Raw genomic sequence first — 23,633 nt, 5'->3', positions numbered from 1 at the left:
GTTCTCTGCGATTAAATGCACTTGCAATTAATTCATACTTGTTTTTAGGTAGGTACTAATTATTTGATAATGTCTCTGACACAGTTATAGTTTCAGGAGCATAAAATTATACAATGATTTAGTATGAAAACCAGAACAAATTTATGAAATTGTATAAATCAACAAAGGATTTGAATGAAGCTTTTTGTTATATCATTTTTCATCAATCCCGGTTGCTCATGAGGGGTTTTGTCACCGGCCGGAAGTTCCAGTTTCTACTATCCAACTCTAATGGAGTGTAAAAGTGGTCTCGCTGGGTCAGCTGAGTATAATGGACGTAAGAGTACAGAGTAATTCCGGTTCAACAGAGCCGCGGGGCTTTGTGGTCTCATCCGGCAGCGTTAATCGACAGGCGCTTTCCGAACGCTATAAAACTATAATTCAATCAATTCCCGGCACACATACAGCCATTAACTTAAATTTAAAATCAACTGCAGCTTATGCATATCAATATAAATCGTTCGTTAAATAAATGATATCTGAGGAAAAGTGCTAGAAAAGTTTACAATGGATTACGTACTGTTGCATAAGGTACAATAATTGACTATGATAACACGGTAAAACATTTTTCAACTAAAAATGAATAATCAATATTTACACAATAACTAGGGCCCGGATTTCAATGCAAAGTGCATATTTTTTTGGTTGATCTTAGACAATGCTTTCCAAATTCTTAATTTGTTTCAAGTAACGAGTTTAATTTTACATTTTTCGACGTTTTTTTTTATTTTTAGAGCATTTTTAGCATTGTTGAGTCATTTTTGTTGGTCTTAATGCATATCTGTTCAATATACTATAAAAATGTAACATATTATTCAAAATATTAATTAATGATAAATTGCTTTCTTGATATTTAAGTTGTTTTCGTTTAATAGGTTTATCGGGTTTTTCCACACACATTGTCAATCATTCTATTAATTTCTATTCAATTTTAATCTTATCTAAATTATTAACTGTGGAGCGTCACCCGTACTCGGAAAAATACAAATTATTAGTGAGTTCGTTTCACATCACAGTCGTATTTCGTATGTTTTTATTATTAAAATCATCAAAAAATTAATATAGCATTTTTAAGGTCATTTCTAGGGTCATTTTTGCGGTAAATTGCATTTTTTAAGGGCATTTATGGCTATTTATAAGAGCATAATTGTATGGTTTTAAGGGCATTTAAATCTGGACCCTAATGATTACATATAATCCTATTAAGTTATAAATTAAACTGTTAACCACAATATTTTTTGAAGGTCGCACGTTGAACAACAATTCAAAATGTAATACAATTTTTTTTTAGTATAATTTTAAGCAGTATTCAATCAATTAAATTATATTAACTATAATATTATTAGATTAAAAACATTACACGTTTTACCTTTTTAATATTTATAAATATTACACGTTTTACCTTTTTAATATTTATAAATATTACAATTTACCATTAAAATAAATAAAAATATATGAAAACACGAAACTAAAAAACAACTGGTGAAATCGTTTTGCTTTAAAGTAGGCGTCAAGTGTACCTCTTTGAGTAGGTCTGCACTGTAAATGATGGGTTGAATATGAATTCCATAGGTAGTAAATCGTATTCTACAAAAAACGATTCTGGAAACGGACTGTCAACAGTCAGCTTATACATTTTTAAGGATACTTGATTCTATCATTATATTGCTAGTATGGTATCTTATTTTTCTATTTTTCTAAAATTCTATAATGATTAACATTATACTATTTCATACAAAATGAATATATGTTCCAGACTAGTAAGTCAATACGACAATACCACACATACTACAGTATAATTGTGCAAATTGGTTCTTGGTATGAATAGCTTAAATATTTTAAAAATTTAATTGTGTATATATGATAACAATATATGCGCGTAGTGGAAAAAATGTATCTAAAATAATTATTTTTAGTTTAAACATCTAATTTCATGGCTAAAATGTATGGATGTGGATAGTTGGAAGTCTAAAGGACGGATATTATAGTCATAATACTTACCAATAAAAATGTACAGAATAACTGTGTTGTATGTATTATGATGTTGAATATTATACTATATATATATTGTATACATAATATATCTGTACCCACCATAAATATGAAATAACGCACTTTAGATGTATTTTCAGAAAATAATAGCTATTATTAAAAATTCCGATAGAAATCAATAAGATAGTAAAACAGGTAGTTATTTGTGTCGATCAAATTAACCAGACAAAAATATTTTACTTTTAAAGTCAATATATAATTTTTATACTTGTGATGTAAATTCACAATGTGATATTTATTATATATATTTTTATTGCTTTCTCGTGAATTCAGCGAAAGTTTAAATTGGAACTTTGACACAAAAAAACCATTTTTAGAGTTTTCCAATAAATTGAAAAAGATTTTTAAAAATATGTAAGTCAATTGAAAAATATTATACCGATTTTATTTTGAAACTTTATAACAAACTATGTGTTTTTATGTAACCCACCAATAATGTTGAACCATTAAATTAATTGTGATTGTTCACATATTTTAAGAAATTAAAATGTTAATTGTTGTTGTATCATGGTTTTGTTTTAGGTTCTCCTTAATTCCAAGGCTAATAATACATTTTAAATTAAAATTGTAAGGTATATGGGTTGTCCAGTTCTGTTTTGACATGGGTCATCTCTCTATTCATAAATTTAAAATATTGTTTCATAAATCGTGTGCTTGGTCATTTTACATCTCGCGTTTTCGTGTTTTCAACATATTGTTGCCAAATGTCGACGATGTACCCACTCAGTATTATACTCCATACACACGAATATGACCTAGAAATAAAAAGTATTTTTTTTTAACTCACGTGTATCTACAGATATTTCAATAGTAAATAATTAATTTTATTTGTAACAGTTTTTTTTTTGCAAGTGGTTTTCATTATAATCGACATCGATGAACCTCATTGTTTCCATTGTTAACAATAACAACTTGACATTTATTTAATGTTAAATTTTAATTTTTTCATTGTGGAAATACCAGGAAAAATATATTTTGGACTATATTTTATGTGTAAGCAAAGCATTACTCAAATTGTAAATTCATAATGTTTTACAAAATTAACTTGATATAAAATAACTGAAAATTTTTAAGTATACTACTCAAGTATTTATTTATTTTTTAATTCATTTATTACGGCTTCAAAATTATAGTCATTAGCCGGTCAAGTATTTTCTATTGTAAAATAAGTGTTCAATATAAAAATTTCAAATTCACTGAATTCACATCGTACAGATATTACCTACCTAAATAATATTATATTTGTTATTTAGAATTTTATTGATACAGTATAAATCTTGATGAATATTCATATTTTTTTTATTCAACTGAAACTCGGCAACTATGACCATTAGCTGTTGTGTTCGTAGGTTTTTTATTAGGGTTGTTTCTGTGGGGATGGTATGGTTGGTTGTGTGTATATGTGACAATGATTTATCATTATAGAACCCAGTTAGTCACAAATCCGGGAACTAATGGCACTGGCTTATGATTGACTTCAGAACTGAAACCAACCACCGCGTCACACCAGACCACTCATATTTTTAATATGAACCATAACCCATTTATATTTTTGGATAATTTCTGCCACCTATTATTACAGTATAATTTTTCAGCTTACAAACTTTTCTAACTTTACTTAGTATTTTAGTATTTTGAATAGGTGATACAGTATCTAATTAAAAATATAATAATGTTTTTAGAAATGTTGATACATAATATTAATATATTATAATATATGTTTTATTAATTTATAAAGGCTTATTAATAACTAAACGTGAAGACTAAATGAAAATAGAGGGGTACAAATGTATGAACTATTTAAAATTACTTTTCTATTCCGATAAACTATCTCAACTTTACATTAATTTAATCCAATTAAATATAAGTAATAAGTATATTAAATTTATGCATATCATAATACATTATTACATGTTAAACTATGTCTTATGTGACACATAAATACCTAACCTAACCATGCATACGGACATAAGATAGCAACTATATTGTACATTACTACTTGAAAATTTAAAGTTTAAATTATTTTAATAAACAATAATATATTAGTGGGTAGGTACTTAACCAAACTCATGATATTATAATAATTACAGGTTTTGTGCAATCTCCGGCACATGGACGTCATCAAAGCATGGTATAATGTGTTAGTAGAATAGTTGTGACTTTATTAAATTAATAAATATCTAAAACCCGACTTCGCCCGGGAAAAAATAAATAAACATGAAGTTCCGCGTTGTAGCGTTGAATATCGATTTTAGTGTAGGTATACCATATACCTATACCTCAGTTCACGGGCAGATCTGCATTGGTATGCCTCGCTTTGTGAACTAAATGATTGGGGCAGATTGAATATCAGGATATAGCACTTGGTATATTTTTTACGTGATTCAAACTGCTTTCTAAATTATCCTGATATCACTAAGAACAATCTATAAAACTTTCGTCAACATTTTTTGAGTATAGTGGTCGAGTCTATAATTTACAAACATACAAACGTTGTATTTCGTTGTACATTTCAATAACAATCTACAAATAAAATCAATGCATAGGCTAGGTTAAACCAATATTTGTTTTTTAATTTTATTTATGTAACCCATTTCTGCGATGTATATCGACACGACAAAAGTATTTGATTTTCCCAAGCAAAAAAATTTAATCTGTGGTGTGTCACACTAATTTTTAAAATTGTATACACAACCTTTCCCACGTCCGTAATCACCCACGTTTGTTTTATTTTTTTTTTCAAATGAAACAGGAACATTAAAAGTGAAAATTCGATATAATGTTCAGTAGTTAATTCTGAATGTTTAGCTTTTTACAACTTGATCATTTGTTTTTAAGAATTAATCTGTATAAAGTTCAATATTAAAATACCAATTCTACAGACAACGTAAATGCTTTTCACCAATTGTATATTATACATTTGCTCATTTTATGATTTGCCATTTATTTTTTACAATATTTGATCTTTATTTTCGATATTATAATATTATATTTATATTAAAAACAATTAAAAGTTACGTAATACGTTAGTGAAACGATATAATAGGTACCAAGTTTCCTACTGAATAATTGAGAATATTTTAAAATGTGATCACAATAATATACTCACAATTATAATATTATATTGATACTTTTTTTTTATCAATCTGTTTTTATACAATACCAACTATGTATTATTTATTTATATGTTTATAAAAACATCCAAGAATCTTATCTGACAACATAAATTGTGAATTATCAAGCTCCAGATCTATGGTCTTTAGGCGTACTGCAGTGTATGAATTTGTCAGAGGTTCAAAATACTTGGCAATGTCTCAAAATGATTTGAATAGCGTTTGAAAACGGTGGATGGGTTAACGAGTACCGAAAAAAAAAAATATGTATAAATCTGAGCTATAATAATTTCTAACGAGATATCGCACTAGGGACCAATGATATTATACACCAAAAAGTCAATCTGGTAGCGCATTGCCTTTTATCGTCTTATCCTAATCCCCGATTATATTCTCCTTAATCATACTTATGAAATCTGACTAGTTATGTTAGCAAATATTTTCATTGTACCAATTTCAAACGATAATAATATAAATATATACTGTCATATTTGACATGTTAATATTGAAACCATATTGTATAGTGTAGATATATTATAATTCATGAATGGAATAGGATACCTATTTTTAAAGAGTTACGATTATAAGTTAAAATCGTAATCATTATTTAATGAACTTACATTTCTATAAGTTAATAAATATATTTTCAAACAACATGATCATGTATTTTGAATTTTTTTTCCTTCGTATAAAATGATAATAATACTAAGTACCTACATCGAATAATATCGTAAAGGGTACATTTTTTATTTATAGAGTCGACTTAAAATACAACATGTTCAATACAACACGCTGTTTCAAATATGAAGCGTTGTCTTGATTTATTTCAATTTAATTTAATTTGCATACATGCAGTTTGAGATTTTTTTAGAACTTAATAAAAAAATTCATATCAGGGTAAATTGATAGCTTGACTCATAATTTTTTATTTATGAAACATTTGACTTTAGTTTGATTTGGGCATTATTTGAAATTGTGAAATATTGGAATTTTTACATTGTACCTACATAATATTATACTATATACAGTATACACTATACAGTATTAAAGAAAATATTTTGTAAGGTTGACTTAATGTTCAGTGAGTTGTTGTGAACTCGTTCGGCTATAAACTGATCTGTGAGGGTAATTTGTCTTTCTTGATTTAATGTTAAGCCTTTTAATAATAACTGTTTTAGTGTGGGTTACGTTCCACAAATTAATTTTTATTTTGAATGCATTGGGAATTTTTCATGAGTAACTAGGACACACTTGGTCCACTCAAACCATGTATTTCACATTTGCTCTCTATTGGTTGTATACCGATGCATTTTATTACTAAAAAACTATAATTATTTAATATGATAGGTACATACTTCAAGTAAGAAGAATCCACCATAAGTTTCTACGTAGCATAATATATTATAAATTGGACACAGACTCGTGCCATATCTAATGATGATTGGTATGAAAGGATCCCACCTATATTTTTAAGTTTCCCAGTTGCTTTCTAGGATAGATGCATAAACTTGTAGCAAATTATTACCTTTAGGGAAACCTAGTGGAAGACCGAAGTTCGAATCCCAGCGAGGATTGTATTTCTAGAGAGAAAAACTTTTTTAATATTCCCGACTTTTCGATAACACCAAATGTACACATACAAGTTTCTTTATGTCAGCTCAGTATCGTAATGTACGTGATTATATTTATTTTCGATTTCGAATTGATTGTAATGATAAAACACTGACATGTGGTAGAATGATTAAAGTGAAACAAATATCTAAGTTAACTTAGTCCTTGTATTTTTTATTTATCGATTATTATTTTAAAAACAAATTTTGTCATTACCCAATACTTACATTGTTTATAATATTTTATTGTGTAAATGTAACAGTAGTCACACATAGGTATTTGTATTTTATAATATAATTTAGATTTTCTATATTATACATTATATGTATTCAAAAACTTAAGTTGCTATATCTGTATAGCTATGATACGTGTACCACTGTGTGTACAATAATGTATGGTATAAATGTGTGGTGTATCAATAATATTATGAGCCATTATAAACTAACGTCTATTTATTACATAATGTTGTAGATATCGTCCGAAGTTTGCACAACGTTAGCATACAGTTCATACCTCCAGCAGTAGAAAGAGGACACGATGTCATGATATATTGCAATTACAATTTAGACGGAGCTCCAATGTTGTCGGTCAAATGGTATAGAGGAAGCCACGAATTCTACAGGTACTCCCCCGGGATGATACCCAGAACGCAGACATTCCCATTTGACGGGCTTAATGTCGACGTAAGTACACGTTATCTACTAATCTAAATCAATGTTATCATTGCTATTTTGGAAAAATATTTCACTAAAATTACAACGACACGAATTTACGCCAAAGAAGAAAGTTGAACACATAAAAATAACGCGAAAATGATCATAAATCAAAAATATTATTTCAGATTTTAAGATTTAAACATTTAAACCATAAGTATAATCATATAAGTAGCCATATAATATGTACCGACCTATTCCTATGAAAAACAATAAACCATATAATTAATTACCATTTTTAAAAATTTTAACTTGATGGATATCATAATAATTCATTTAATATAGATATTTCTTCGATTGATAAAACAAGAAAATTAACGTTAATATTTTACTATTTTCAACTCAATTAACGATAATCCTATAACCTATAGTGTATACAAAAAATCTTACTGGACTTATCGTTTTACATATAATATAAAATATTTTTACTTAAAATATATTATCATGATATAATATACTCCTTTACCTGATTCTAGCCTAAGCTTTAAAACTTACATAACTATATGATTACGGATACTTAATGGAAATTTGTAAAAGAATTGTTGTAATATCAACATAAATTAATTCTAAAATATGCTGTTCAAAATTTAGAAAAAAAACACGAAATCCACGAATATTGAAACTAGTGTCTTCTTGATATCTTCAGTTTTACTAATCCAAAACCTATGCTTAGAACTATAATAATATTTGTGGATCTCTGGTATAAGAATACATTTTTATACAAATTATTATTTATAAAAAAGTTATTGATAGAAAAAACAAACACTGTGAAAATCTATGTGTACCTATACAATATACATCGTACACAAAAAATAAAGTTATTTAATAACATAAAAATTTGAACACTCTTAATATAATAAGTACCATGAACAGATGTTTCTATTTTAAATTTAATACAACAATTATCATTTATCAATACCTATATAATAATTTGTGTTTGGTATTATGTGCATATTAAGAGTAATTATGGGGTTTTTATTTAGGAAATACTAACCTCATTGTTTAGTTATTGAATGAATACAATGCTGTTAAATAATAGTCACGGGACAATAAAAAAATCGAGAAAATCTTGTGAAGACATTCAGCTGGTTTCTCGAATAAAATCCCATGCCTGTCATCGTAAACCTTTTTTCCTCCATCCTCCATTCTCCTTGTCTTCTTTTATGCGACTTAAATCGACTTGATTTAATGCGCGTTTCCGTTTTATTGTCAGAAAAGCTTCCGAGTTTCACATAGTCTCGAAAAAGTTTTTTTTTTTTTTTTACCGAGGACTAACATAGGCATTAAGGTCGGTGGACGACATGGCCGGTAAAGGGCACAGGCCGAACAAAAACATTGTTGTCAACGTCGGTAAAACCGTTTTTCCGGTCATCAACGATTGTTACCGCAGATAAGTTTATACGCATCGTGTGCCCATGTATTTATTTCCGTGTTAGTGTGTATGAAACACATAAATCATACGGTTTGAATTATACATGCGCCTTTCTGTGTAATATTATATTATACTTGGTCCCTGGAAAAAGTTCTTCAGATTCATTTTCTGACAGTTATCCATGTGCCATATTTCCATGTCACCGCCTTCTAGGCAAATTAGTTTGTATAAAAATACAAATGAAATGTGCATGGGAAAAATTCAAAAGTATATAAGTACCTACAGATGATAAAATATGCTCAAATAGTACACGTAGGTACGATGAACAATTGTTAGCCAGTAACAGTATAATACGGAAAGGAGGGACATTTTAAATCATTTTAACGAAACCTTTTCACTAACTTCTATCGTTTTGTGATTGTCTTTATAATTGATTTTCAGATTTCGTATTGTTAGTCAAATTAGATATGATCTGAAAAGTTATTGACAGTTTTGTTAAGCTAACTTTGTAATGCCATTTCTTTAGTTGAATGGAAATTCTAATTACTAGGGACATATTTATATTGCATATTAAAATTGAAATTTGTCTCTAATAATGCTCGAAGTTTTATCGTTCATCAAAAATAAAAATAGTTTAATTTGTAGATAATTATTTTCGCTTACAAGAAAATATAACTCTATAAAGATAACTTACTAGAAAAAATATTAAATTGTTTAGCCACCTATATACTTTGAGAAAAAAAAATATTACAGTTACCTAATAAATATTTATGTACTCTAAAAATTATAAACTAAATTAAGATTATAACATTTTAGCTGATCCCGCGCACTTCGTTGCTCGTAAAAAATGACAAATCTTAAAAAAATTGTGGTTGTTTTCTTTTGGGTGTAACTCGTTGCAGTAAGTGCAACTCAGACACCCTGGTAGGCAATGTGTGAAAATTCGATTTTATGCATACTTGTACCTGATCTGCCCGATAACCAATGGCGACCATTTATAAACAAAAATGTCCAACGTAAATCTCAAAATTCCTGTTTGAGCACCTTCTCGGGTTGGACTTACCGGGTCAAATTGTGAATCTAAACCATCCAGGGAACCACTCAAACACTCACAAAAAATGTCATCAACATCGGCCCAGCTGTTTACAATTGATTAATTACTATACATGTTTCACTTTTCACTTTCAAAACCTACTTAATAAATTGCATTATTTCCACTTAACCATGCCATGGACTTTGAACCAAAAACTTAGAATATCTACCTTCAATATGTTGTACCTAATACCTATACGTATAATGTATTTATGTTTACTTATCATTATTAACTTATCATTATCAGAAACGTATATAATATATAATAGGTTTTTAAAACTAAGACTTTGCGTACTTTGTTATCTTTGAGTAGTTAACAAAAGAAATAATATAAGCGTATATATTGTAGTGGTTCACTTATTAGTAATTGTTATTATAATGTCCCACTTTACTTCATAATAAAATAATCCCAATACTATAATAGTTTAGAGATTACCTATATTAAAAACGAATTGTACGAATTGTTTTCCGATATTTTATCATAATTAACAATATTGATTTAGTTCGTGATAGGATTATTACACGTTTCAAACAACATAGTTTGAACTAAATGTCAAACTTAGACTTTAAATACTAAAATTAAAAATTAAATTAGAAAAATATTTTACATTATACCTACGTATATGGTATAGATTTTCGAATTTTACTTCTCGGAACAATTCATATCTACCGCCGATGAAACACCCACGAAAGAAAAAGGTCAGGTTACAAGTAGCTTAAAACCCAATGGTCGCCGTGCCATATAATATAGGTATACAATTTATACGTTTATTTTAATCATTCATAATAACTAATTATTTATTCACTTTATCGGACTAAATTTATGCCTATGACACTCACAAAGAATGTAGCTTTCTATTGGTGAAAGATTTTTGAAATCGGTTCTTTAGTTCCAGAGATTACCCTCAACAACGTCAACTAACAACTCCTCTTTATATAATAGTATAGATACAGTTATTCCAACATAACCCTTTTAAGTAATGAACTTAGGATAATTTGGATAGTTTTTGACTAATTAACTAAATGTCTACTTAGTAGCATTTAAATATTGTTTTACTGAAACGTATTCCAATATTGGAAATTTAAATCTGGATATCACATGTCCATCAATAGGAATAATATTGATTAGAATTAATATCATTTAAAATAATTGTATTAGTTTCCAATTTATTGATTTTTTGAGATAATATTTTGGTTAGTGTAAGAGCAAAAAATTATATATCAAATGGTACAATTAGTTTTAGTTATTAAGTGTAATGTGTAGTATTTTTATTATCATAGTGATTTCATTTTATTTGATATCGAGACACTGAATGGCTGATACATATTTTTCTTATTATGTTATCGGCATAAAATCATCATTCATTATATTTCTATACAGCTATTTCAAACTTTTTTAAATTCTAAACGAAGCGATGAATGTATTGATTTTACAATGATGCGTGTTTTTTTATTTTTTTTTGTGTCTGTCATCACCTTTTAGGACAGTAAAAGTGCTTGGATTTTTACTTCAACAGTAACTTTTCTGAAAGGAAAGTGAATCTATTTGGTACTTTGAGGGGTCAAAAGTAAAAATTTCCCAGTAGTTTTCAAAAGCGACGTGAAAATCAAAAGAAAAATTAAGGAAAAACGGGAATTTTTACGCAAAATCTGATTTTGAGAAAATCGATTTTGGTTTTTGGTGCAACTCTAAAGTGATTATATTAGCATTTTCGATACACAATAACATTTTCCAAATATTTTGACTTATTTTTAGCTGTTTACGGACATTTTCAGTTTCCATTTTTTTAGTTTTTTTTTCTATAAATATCAATAAAATGTTATTTGTTGGGTAAAAAAGCGTGAAAATATAATATAAGGCTCCTGATATATAGTTCTAATAGCAGTCAAAAAATATTAAAAATACAATGGCACAATTTTTTTTTATAAGCGTTTAAAGTTCGAATTTTGACAAAATTTATCAAATTTAAAATTCAATAATTATTTTGTAGTTAAACATTTATAAAATGTTCAACTTTTGTAGCTAAGGATTGAAAATTGAAAACAATGCACCACGTAAATAGGTTATTTATAAATTACTTTATTCACAATAATATCATCAAATATACTTGATAATATCATAGGCTGACTGACTGTTTTCGCTCAGAATCGTTTTTCTTATACAATGATATTATATCATTGAATTCAAATTTAACACCATCCATTACAGTGACCCACTTGTAACCTTCTGTACAGCAGAGCGACACCCACTTGCCCACCTTTTTTTTCATTGAAAATATTAATAAATAATAAATTGGATTAATAAATTAATAACATTTTACTTTACGGAATAGGTTAATATAATTATAATATTACCTTTTATAGTGTTTAAAAAGATTTTATTCTTAATGGTTTTTGGCATTTACTAATATTACTAAGTGCTTAGATAGTTCATTCATTTAAACATAAATGTATCTAACTTATATACGACATTCAAGTAACATTATATCTACCTACACTAAAAGATAAAATATTCTCCTGAGGATGTATATTTCAGTACGACCTATAGTGTATTTAGTGCATATATATATATGTTAATCGTTTTATATTATATATAAACATACATTGTAATAAAATGGCTTTTCACCATGGCCTGATTATTCTGAAAAAGTGATAATGTGTACAATATACATAATACAAATAACTGGGGTTCTAAATTTTAAATATTTCACTTGACATTTTTCAATTGAAATATTTCAAAATTGAAAATTGCACTGTTTTTGAAATATTTCAATAAAATTATGAAATTTATTTTTTCTTCTTTTAAACGTGTTATAGATGATTAGAAACAATAAATTGATTACACACATAGAATTAAAGAAAAACATATTATTTTTGTTGATTTATTATTTCATATTTGTATATTCTATATTATATAGTGCTGAAAAATATTCCTGGCATTATTTTGAGAATAAAAACATTTTTTATATGAGTTTTAAAATATTGTTGTATATCAGCGATCCAAAAGATAATGGTTTGAAATAAAGTTGAAGTCAATTCCAACAACAAACGGTGTATTTTCAGTAATTATAAAGTAAATAATAAATTTAATACTTATATTATATAGTTTGTTATAACTATTATAGATTTGTTAAACAACTTGTAAATTATATGTAAATATGTCCATACAATAAACCAACTTTTAAAAATTCACTTAGAAGTTGACGACTATACACTTTTAGGTATAATAAACATTTTGTTTTTCAAAATGAAATGTTTCATGAATTTTTCATGAAATTTTAAAACCCTACAAATAACAATTTTAATTTAGAATATATACTATTTATAAACTTAGTATTATTCAAAAATAAATTAGCATTTTCTGAAATTCTGTTTAATACAAACATCATATTATTATAATTTGTTTAATTTTTACAGTGTTTGTAAAAATTAAAAACAAATTTTAATTTATCTTAGTAGACATAATGGTATACATTTTTTCATAACTAATACAAATTAAGAACGGTTAATATTTAAGTAATAGTGTATGTAAATAGATGACCACGATTAAAATAATGTGACAAAGTGGCGAATTCCAATATATACATTATATTATACAGTTAGTAAATAAAGAATAGTATGAACTATGAATTTATAAACAGGATATTATTTTGTTTATTGTACAAGGTACATTCACATTTTCGATTTGTTTAATAATTATATCTAGATAGGAAATATCCAAAAATTAATAATTTACTCTAAATAAATAATTATTTTCAGAAATATATTTTGGTTTCTAACAATGAAAGTAAGGTTGTTTTTTTTTTAAATAACTATCTTCGAAATTATCCAAGATATTTAATTAAGGCAATTGTTTAGTACCAATTCAAAACATTGTTTGACAAGTATTATGTATAAAATGTAATTGCTATATTTTTATTTAAATTGTAATATTATAATATGATTGATGACTTTCATATATGGTGACCTAGAAAAATTCATTGTACACTGTTCAGTGTAAAATATATTGTTTGTCACTTATTCGGTAATCTGGTTGAATTATTTTAATGAAGACTAATAGTATTTGAAACAAAGCAAATTTTAGGAAATATTTTAGCAATATAGATGTAAATAATTATGTATTTTCAAATATATTAATTATCATAAACACATATTATATTAAAAGTGAATACAATAGCTTAATTATTTATATTCAAGGCGTTATAACAACTAATTATTTTATGACTCAAATAAATATTTGTATATATTTTAATAAGATTTGTTTTTGGTTTAAGTACCAAATTACAAATTTACCAACTGGCAACTGCGATTTTTATCATTTTAAATATTGAACGTAATTAAACAGAATGAGATTATAGTAAAATATACATAGATAATATATATACTAGACACATAAATACAACACGTGTTAAATATTCCTGATTTTACTATTCATTATTTTATAATAATCTAAAATAACAGTCGGAATTTAGCTTTTAAGATATTAAATTATTTAATAATGAATTGTGCGACATTTATTTTGTATGAAATAATAAGTAATAACAAATACAATTTTATATCCTCGTTTCTGAAACGAAATATGAGTTCATATTGAATGCGACTTTTTTGAAAACTGTAATTGGATTTAATTGTATAACGTGTATAAGAGCTTAAATAATAATTTGTATGTTCGTGGTCGTGTCTTGATTTATAAGCTTAGAACAATTTATTTCCTTCTGAGGCCAAAATGGAAAACGAAGAGAAAGCAATGTCATTGGCAAAAGTTGTTTGAGTTCATAAATCTTCGTTTTGGGAAGAATTGTGTTGGGTTAAGTATACTTTAAAGACGAGAAAACTTGTTATAAACTTGTCATAGACTTTTTGTGATCAATTTTCAATATCATGTTTTACTGATAATTCTTAACATTTTTACTATAAGGATAAGGATAATTCATTTACGTTTTAAAAACATCAAATTTATTTTATTTTATTTGACGTAATAATAGCGTACTGTATCGAAATTTGGTAAAAGTCAATTTATTTTAAAATAAAAAAAACAAATTGACAATATTCCATCACATCAATAGTATTTAGATTCTAAATAAATACTTTTTTATATCAAGTAGTTTAACTGGCTATAAACGCTCTGTATTAAATAGTCAATAAATTTAAAATATTTTTAGAATGCCTTGTATTTTCAGTTAATTATTTTAATATCAAAATTACTATTGTTAAAATATAAAATAATACACAAATACTGGTATTTAAAATAAATAAAATATAAAATAGTATGCATTTGTTATAGTAATTCTATTGATCTTGATTTTGCCAAAACGTTTATTTGCATAAACATTAAAATTAATAGGTATGGAAAATATAAACAAATCTGGATTAATTTTTTTTACTTTAACTGACTGAATAATAACTATTATATGCATGAAAAAATGTGATTTTATTGATATGTATACCAATATAATACCGAGAAAAAAAATGTAGGAAACCGCTGAATTCTCCTACAGAATAACAATATTGACTACAACACTACAGTCTATATAAATTATAAACATACACAGAGAGAGAGAGATAGTTTAAATAAATGCATATAATTTATATATAATAGTTATATTATACTCACACAGAATGTATGCAATTGTGAAAAACAAAACTTGTATTGTTGTAGTTATCTGTATCAAATGCCACACAAGTATTTCTGCGCGATGTTGGTTTCAAACTGTCTGGAAACTTGAGCTGTGAAGTAACAACTGACGGGCCTTCATTCAAAACTGCGCTCGTCTCAAAACGAATCGTAGTTGTGGGTAAGTAAGAACTGAACACCGAACACTTTTTAGTCACTTCCTATATTATTATATTTTAAGTTTAAAATAAAATATTTACATAATGTTCACTAAATGTGTGCTATCATAAAATAACAAAAATATTTTATTAATGACAATTTTTCTAAACATGAGTTTATCTGAATCAGGGATGGAAAATAAATATATTATACAAACTCATACATGACTGATTATTCTTCTGCATTAAACATATGAGTAAATAGTGAATTTTAATTATAGATACATTATATAATGAAATGTTTATCTTCGATTATAATCCACCATCTCTAATCAGTTATATTGTAGTTTGCGTTCGAGGTGGCACGTTATATTGTTTTATTTTTTTTGTACACACGGAATTTAATATTATGTTGGTCACTCCCTATTTAAATAAACCTATATTATTCTTTTGAATTAAAAACTAAAAGCTTTTTGTTATTATTTTAAAATATATGCATGATGGAAATTGAATATACAAATTTAAAGATATTATACAATTTTACTGGCCTGACATAATAAAGATCTAATGCTACCTTTTAGCGAGTTACCACAGAAAGAAATTAATACATTGTTTGAACTCTTATAATTTCCCAAAGGGTTGATTTTTTTTCTAACTATGTTATTCCTTTAGGACATGAACTATCATAAACATTTCAAATTTAACATAGCTATGAATAGATATATTTGTAATAATATAATAGGTACCTATATTCCAATTAAGAAATTGTGGTTATAATTTGATTTGGTTCTTATTATAAATTTATTTATATACATTTTTTAAAAGTTACTAGTTTTTGAAATACAACAATATTGAATTAGTCAAACACGTGTGAAGTCCCAGTTTTCCGTCATTTTAGATTCTGAGTGATAGAGGTATTGAATTTTTTTTTGTCTATCCATCATGAGTAGTAGAAAAAATACTTCGATTATCGACTTTGAAGGTGGTTTCTGATAGATTATTATACATATTCGATGCTTTTAACAGGTTAAATTAGACATTTACAAATATTAAACTTACATAAGCACGATTATTTTTTACAAGAAATTATTGTAGTTCAAACTTTGATGAAGTTAGTCGAAATCATTTGCAACTTATTTCATGGTTAAAAATGAATAGCGATCAATTTTTATAAGCGAGTCATGAAAAATGAACAAAAGGTTTCTCATAGTTTATGCTGGAACTAAAAATTAAAAAAAAATATATATATATATGTATACAAGAATTTATAACAAATAAATAATTTGCTTATTTTAATTATTTAATTATTAATTACTTAAATTACTTTGTTGTAATTATATTAAAATTGTTCCCGAGGATTTAAAACATTTACGTATATTATAATATTTATATACACAATAAAATTTTCAAAACTAGAAGATAAATTTTATGTGATTGCCTATTTATAATTTATACCATTATTCCCAATAGTTAAATACATTCCTATAATAATTAATAGCTATTTATTTTTATGTAATAAAAGCTATAGGCTGACAGACCGTATCCGCTCAGAATCGTTTTTCGTAAGCGATGATTTATCATAGAATTCAAACAATTTAATTGTTTAACACATCCAATAAAACGACCTCAGAGGTTTCTTTGATATTTAAACGTTGGGTGTATTTCATAATTTTGTCTCCCATATAATTATAATTAATGTAATATTTGAGCATAACATTACGGCTGGCGAATATTTTATTTTCTTGTAAATTCGAGATGATTATCAGAAATTTAGTTCATTTATTTTCTTCGTCACCTTATTTTTACTTTATCGTGAAATTTTCAGTATATTTAGCAATTCTTGTGGTACTGGATGTTTCCGATTTTTATCCAGAGAGAAAAATTGTGTGTGACATAGTAAATTCAGTTTGACTGAATATTACAATTAGAACTTGACATGGCCTATGTAACATGCGTTAATATTATTATTAGTTGATAGTACCTACTTATTTGAAGATTTGTATATTATTTTCGTATACATTGATTTATGTAAAAAAAAAAAATGATTTTATTATAGATCATAAAAAAAAAAAATTATACCTGGTTACTTAGACATAGTTATTGTTTATGTGTTTGACTGCTTGATTCAAATTTATCTTCTATAATTTCATGTAAATTTCTCGTATTAATACTATGTTAAAATATATTATATTGTTTAGTGTTCACTTTTTGTTTAAAATATTCTTTTGTAATAGTTAGTGATAGGGTATTACTCATAGTGTTTTATTTTATAAATTTTCTACAGTTCAAAACAGTTCACATATTATTATGGTTTTATAAAATTTGTTGGGTTTTTTCGGTATCAAGACATTCTATATTCAGCGTTAGACGATTCCATCTTCAATTGAAATGAATAATATATAAGTGAGCATATCGATTCACGATTTAAAGTGCAAAGCGTGCGTCTGATGTTCAATGTTTTGGATTTGCTGATTTTACTGAAAACTGAGACAACATAAAACCGAAATGTTATAGTGTTGAGGTGATATTTCTGTCCAAATATTGTCAAAGGTATCATCATGCACATTTAAACCATTGATGTAGCTTTCAATATTCAGTAGTTGCTTTTACCACGGTTATATTCTGATAAATGAGTTGATTTTTAAATAAAAAGTCTAGTAAATTGTCACATCATTTTGACTGAAGTAAGTGATGTGATTAAATGTAGGTACCTATCTAATATATATGCGTAATGCATTTATTTATTTTGTTGATAGTTTTCTATCTTCTATAGTTGTATCATTTTTTTGGATATCTATAGTAGATACTAGTTAGGTCCCCCGGCACCAATGAAGCAAAACATATCAATATATATATATATTTCATGGAAAATTGAAAACTACAAACCTAAGTTGTTTTTAATATTTTAACGCGGTACCCAGAAGAAAATTAACTAATTATTTTTTACTTAAACTGTCTAATTTTGTTGACTGAAATTATTGTACGTTGTAAGAATGCATAAACAAAGAAATGTCCCGGATTTTGAACGATTACAATATTATATGACTTTAAATATACAAATTATCCTTGATTTATACTATAGTATGATACTTTGTACTTATACAATTTCTAGTTTTAATTTCGTTGATTTGAAAACTGATCTTTTTAGCCTGAACAGTCTTATTATATAATAGCAAACAGTAATATAAATAGGTATATACAATTATGTAGCATGAGTGAAACATATAGTGAATATGACAGCTGTTTTTAGAAATTTAAACAATTTTTTTATTTCAGTTTATTAAATTTTTTAATAATACATACCACCTTTAAGCATTGCTTGTGATGGCGTTAAGGAATTCAATTTGTGTATTAAGTACCTACTATAATATTATTATTATTGTTTTTCAAAATTAACGAATAAGAAAAATAATAATAAATAAATGGAATTACCGATATAGATACAGATTTTACAACAATAATACTCTTATGTATAGACCACGAATAGTATTATTCTATAGACGTAAATACTATTTTTTAGACTTCTACTACAGTATACATTTTTTTTAGTGTCAAAAGTCATTAACTAGTATTTTATAAAATAGCAGTAAATTAAAGTTATAAACAACAAAAATGGTTTTGTATTAATGTTACAATTTTTTTAAGAAAATTATGTTATTACCTCCTAATGTTTTTATTTCGTTTTCAATATTAGGGCAATAATTACTGGTGTAATATATTATGTACAAATTACGTCTTGAATGAGAATACAATTCAAAGTCTAACTATCAAAACCATGTTTAAATACAGATAAAAAAAAATTTACATATAATACTATATTATATTTAAGGTATTACTACGGTTTAGGTTTAGTTGGATTTCCATAGATTACACAGTCCTTTGTACTGTTGGTCATTATTAAAATGGGGTAACTTTAACAGTTGTAAATCTATAAATTAATTAATTAATTTTTTAATTAAATTATTTTTCTCACTCAATAACAAATAGCCGGGATTTTTGGCGACACATTGAATCTCGCTGTTAACGATTTATGTCAGTACATAAATTTTACCCCAACGTCATGGCTTTACCAAAGATTGGAGGGGAGTACCGCAAAACTGTTAAACGCGTAAATCTATTTTTTTAACCACCCCTCCATAGCTATGAAACTTTGGCAAAAAGCTCTTATTATTAAAAAAAAAAAAAAGGTACGACGAATGAATGCAATAATTTTAAATGTTTGAAAAAATAAAGTATAAGTAAATTAATGAAATTATTCATTATTTAACTGTTATATGTTGTTATTTCAAATATTCTTATACTGTTTATAAATTAGTGTCATTTGTATATTCAGTTCAACTATTATTAAAATATATTTTACATAAATCAGTACCTTTATATATAATAATAGGTATTACCAAGGTTGGTGTTTACGCCAAATTGTACTCACCTTATCTATATTATTATTATTACTATTATTATTTTTAATTGATACTATTATTATTATTATTTTAATTATTACGATTGTTATTAATATTGTTAATATCGTATCTTATCGTATATCCATATTTTACCATTATTATTATTCGCAACTTTCGGCGATTACACTATTCCGGTTCAATTCTGTCACAGAACACGGCACCTACCTGTTCAAGTCTGTCACAGAACACGGGACCGGAGCAGTGTTATCGCCGACAACGCACATATAAAAGGCTGTGCGAACGACGAACGAACAACCATTCCCTTACCAGCATTGTAGTAAGACCCACCCGGGCAGACTTACGCTTTGCTGGTAAACGGACTCCCCCAGCTTTGACGGAACCTCGTCGGACGGTTGTGGTGCGGCCAGTGATCGAATAGTTGGAGAAATTCCGGCATTGGATCGGCCGCCCACAGTCATTGGGGCAATAGTTGGAGCTATTCCGGCATTGTTCCGACTGTTTACCAGTCCGACTTGACCCCCCGTGATTCCCCGTCAGTGCGTTCGTCGTCGCGGCCTTTTACTCAGGCATAGTGCGTTAGTCCGTATTTTATTTTTTATTTTATTGTAATTTAAAAATCATGTTTATTATTAAACCTAATATGTTATATCAATGTAATTGTCATTAAGACATATAAAAATAAATTATCAACTTTGTCATTAAGACATATTAATAAATTTTATACTTGTCATTGTGACATCCTAACCTATTCGTGGTACTGAACCACAACCCTGTATATAAACCATTGGTCCTTCGAGCCGGATTAAACAAAACAAACCTAGACCTTATCATAAGTCTACCATAAACTCACATCAAGATGGTCATGCCAGAGTCTATAAAATACCTCGACGCCAAAGCTCGAGTGGTTCGAGCACTCGGCCGCATTACGAGGTTCACACAGGCAACCAATGAATATCTCGCAGACCAAACCAGTACAAGCAAACGGGCAAAGGTCGAAACCATGCTCTTAGAAGTAAATGATCTACGTGCCAATGTTGATCAAGATATCCAAGTTATGGAGACAGCAGTAGGATCAAAGACATCGCCTATCGACGTCACTGACAATACATGCAGCACTTCCCTGAGCGATTCATTTGACCAACTATATTACGATCTTATTGCTATGGCTCACTTACATACGATTCCATTAACTAAAGAACATGAAATTTCACAAAACCAGACAACTCAATTTGGAAACTCGTCGATCTATCAACTACCGAAACGGAAATTCCCCACCTTCTCCGGAAGTCTAAAAGAGTACCAAGGCTTTGAAGATCTGTTTAATTCAATTTTGTCGCATACTCCAGAACTCCAGGACGTTGAAAAATTTGAATATTTAAAGACATCTTTAGAAGGAGAAGCACTCTCTCTGGTATCGCATCTATCGTTGACCTCAGCCAATTACCAAAGTGCGTGGAAAATCCTACGAAGTCGGTACGGGAACAAACGTGATTTGGCACGTATCCATTTGGATGCACTTTTAGCACCTCAAAAGGTTACATTTGCCAACGCCGCATCAATTAAACACGTGATTAACATCATTCAAGAACATACAGCTGCGTTGGACAACCTGAATTTTATCACTCGTCAGTGGGGGCCAATTCTGGTGCACATATTCGAACAACACCTCGATTATGAGTTACGTTCTCGCTGGGAGTTACGGGTAGGAGAAAACTATTCGCCCCAGGTCAGCGAATTTGTGGATTTTTTACACACTCACATCCGATCGGCAGAAGTCCACCCGTCTAGCTCGACGTCAACGAATGAGGCACCACCAACTTCATTTAAAAACTCTAATACTAAAGCTCGCCATCGTCCCGTTGCCAAAGTTCTAACTACAACAGCTCCACAGACGCCCATTACTAAATGTGCGCTATGCAAAACGGTCCATTCAATACGTCAATGTTCAGTTTTCCTCAAGGAACCTCCCACTGAACGATTCAAAATAACAAAGACGTTAGATCTTTGCATAAATTGTTTGGGCTCCGGTCATTCATCTGCAGCATGTCCTTCGAAAAGCTCGTGTAAATCCTGCCGTAAACGTCATCATTCATTGCTTCATTTTCCAGAACAAAAGACATCAACAAATGATGTTGTTTCACCAATTTCAATGGTAGCGGTACATCCACGACCACAATCCATTCTATTATCAACCTTACTCGTCAATATCTCGTCAATCCATAAGGAAACCTACACTTTTCGAGCACTGTTGGATACAGGATCCCAAGTGAGCTTCATTACCAAAAAATGTGCCGATCGACTGTCATTAGTTCAACGCCGCTGTTCTGCCAGAGTGAACACTTTCTCAGGGGCATCAATTAATGCAGTGTCTGGCATATCATCGATCAAGCTGGCACCAGTAGGGAAAACTGAGCCTTGCATCCCACTCGACGTCTTCATTGTCAGTAAAATTACTGATGCAACACCGCAGTCTAGTTATTCATCTACTTCATGGTCACACGTAAACAACTTGGATTTAGCTGACCCAACATTTCACACTCCCGGCCCAGTTGACATCTTACTCGGGGCAGATGTCGCACCAACCATACTGACTGGTACTCGCATTGCAGGACAACCATTACAACCGACCGCTTTCGGAACGATATTTGGATGGATCTTGATGGGTCCAATATCACCAACATCCAGCAACCAAATGACCTCATTGTTAGTAACCACGAATACGACATTAGAAAAAACGCTAACAAAGTTTTGGGAGATGGAGGAACTCCCAAAGGTAAAACATCTAAGTCCTGATGAAATTCAGGCGGAGACCATCTTTACATCTTCAATCAAACGTCTACCCTCGGGACGGTTTAGTGTTGCCTTGCCATTTAAACATTTACGTCCAATACTAGGTGACTCCAAAGGTGGAGCGCTCAGAAGATTTCATGCTCTCGAAAGGCGTATGGCTCAAGATCCAACCTTGGGCAAAAAATACTCAGATTTCATGCAAGACTACTTGGAAAGTAAACACATGGAAGTAGTTCCCGAGAGCAATAAAATCACTCCTTATTGCTATTATATACCACATCATTGTATCCTGCGTCCGGAAAGTCAAACTACAAAGCTTCGGGTAGTTTTTGACGCCTCATCTCGAACTACTTCTGGACAGTCATTAAATTCCAGCGTGTACACTGGACAGAAGTTACAGCAAGAAATTACCAACATTCTGATTCGAGCTCGAGTACACAAGTTTTTATTCACTGCGGATATCAAACAAATGTACCGACAAATCCAAATTCATGCAACCGATCGAGACTATTTACGCATACTTTGGCGTTTTGAACCAGACTCACCAATTCAAGAATATCGCCTATGTACGGTTACATATGGCACCTCTTGTGCTCCACACCAAGCACTACGCACGATGCAATATCTGGCGACAATAGAAGAGTCAAGGTTTCCAATT

The 23,633-nt window shown here is 28.5% G+C and overlaps 1 protein-coding gene across 1 annotated transcript in view; it reads left to right on the top strand.

Annotated features, from left to right (window-relative positions):
* Window positions 1–23,633, top strand: part of LOC132942463 (uncharacterized) — a 148,547-nt gene that overhangs the window by 79,251 nt on the left and 45,663 nt on the right. Inside the window, exons 2-3 of the mRNA XM_061010863.1 lie at window positions 7,287–7,498; window positions 15,652–15,787. Coding sequence (XP_060866846.1) covers window positions 7,287–7,498; window positions 15,652–15,787 — 348 coding nt within the window. The remainder of the gene's footprint in view (window positions 1–7,286; window positions 7,499–15,651; window positions 15,788–23,633) is intronic.

Source organism: Metopolophium dirhodum, chromosome 4 (assembly GCF_019925205.1).
Source record: "Metopolophium dirhodum isolate CAU chromosome 4, ASM1992520v1, whole genome shotgun sequence".
Taxonomy (NCBI): Eukaryota; Metazoa; Arthropoda; class Insecta; order Hemiptera; family Aphididae; genus Metopolophium; species Metopolophium dirhodum.
The sequence above is the reverse complement of the archived record's forward strand: the minus strand, read 5'-3'. Positions and strand labels throughout refer to the sequence as shown.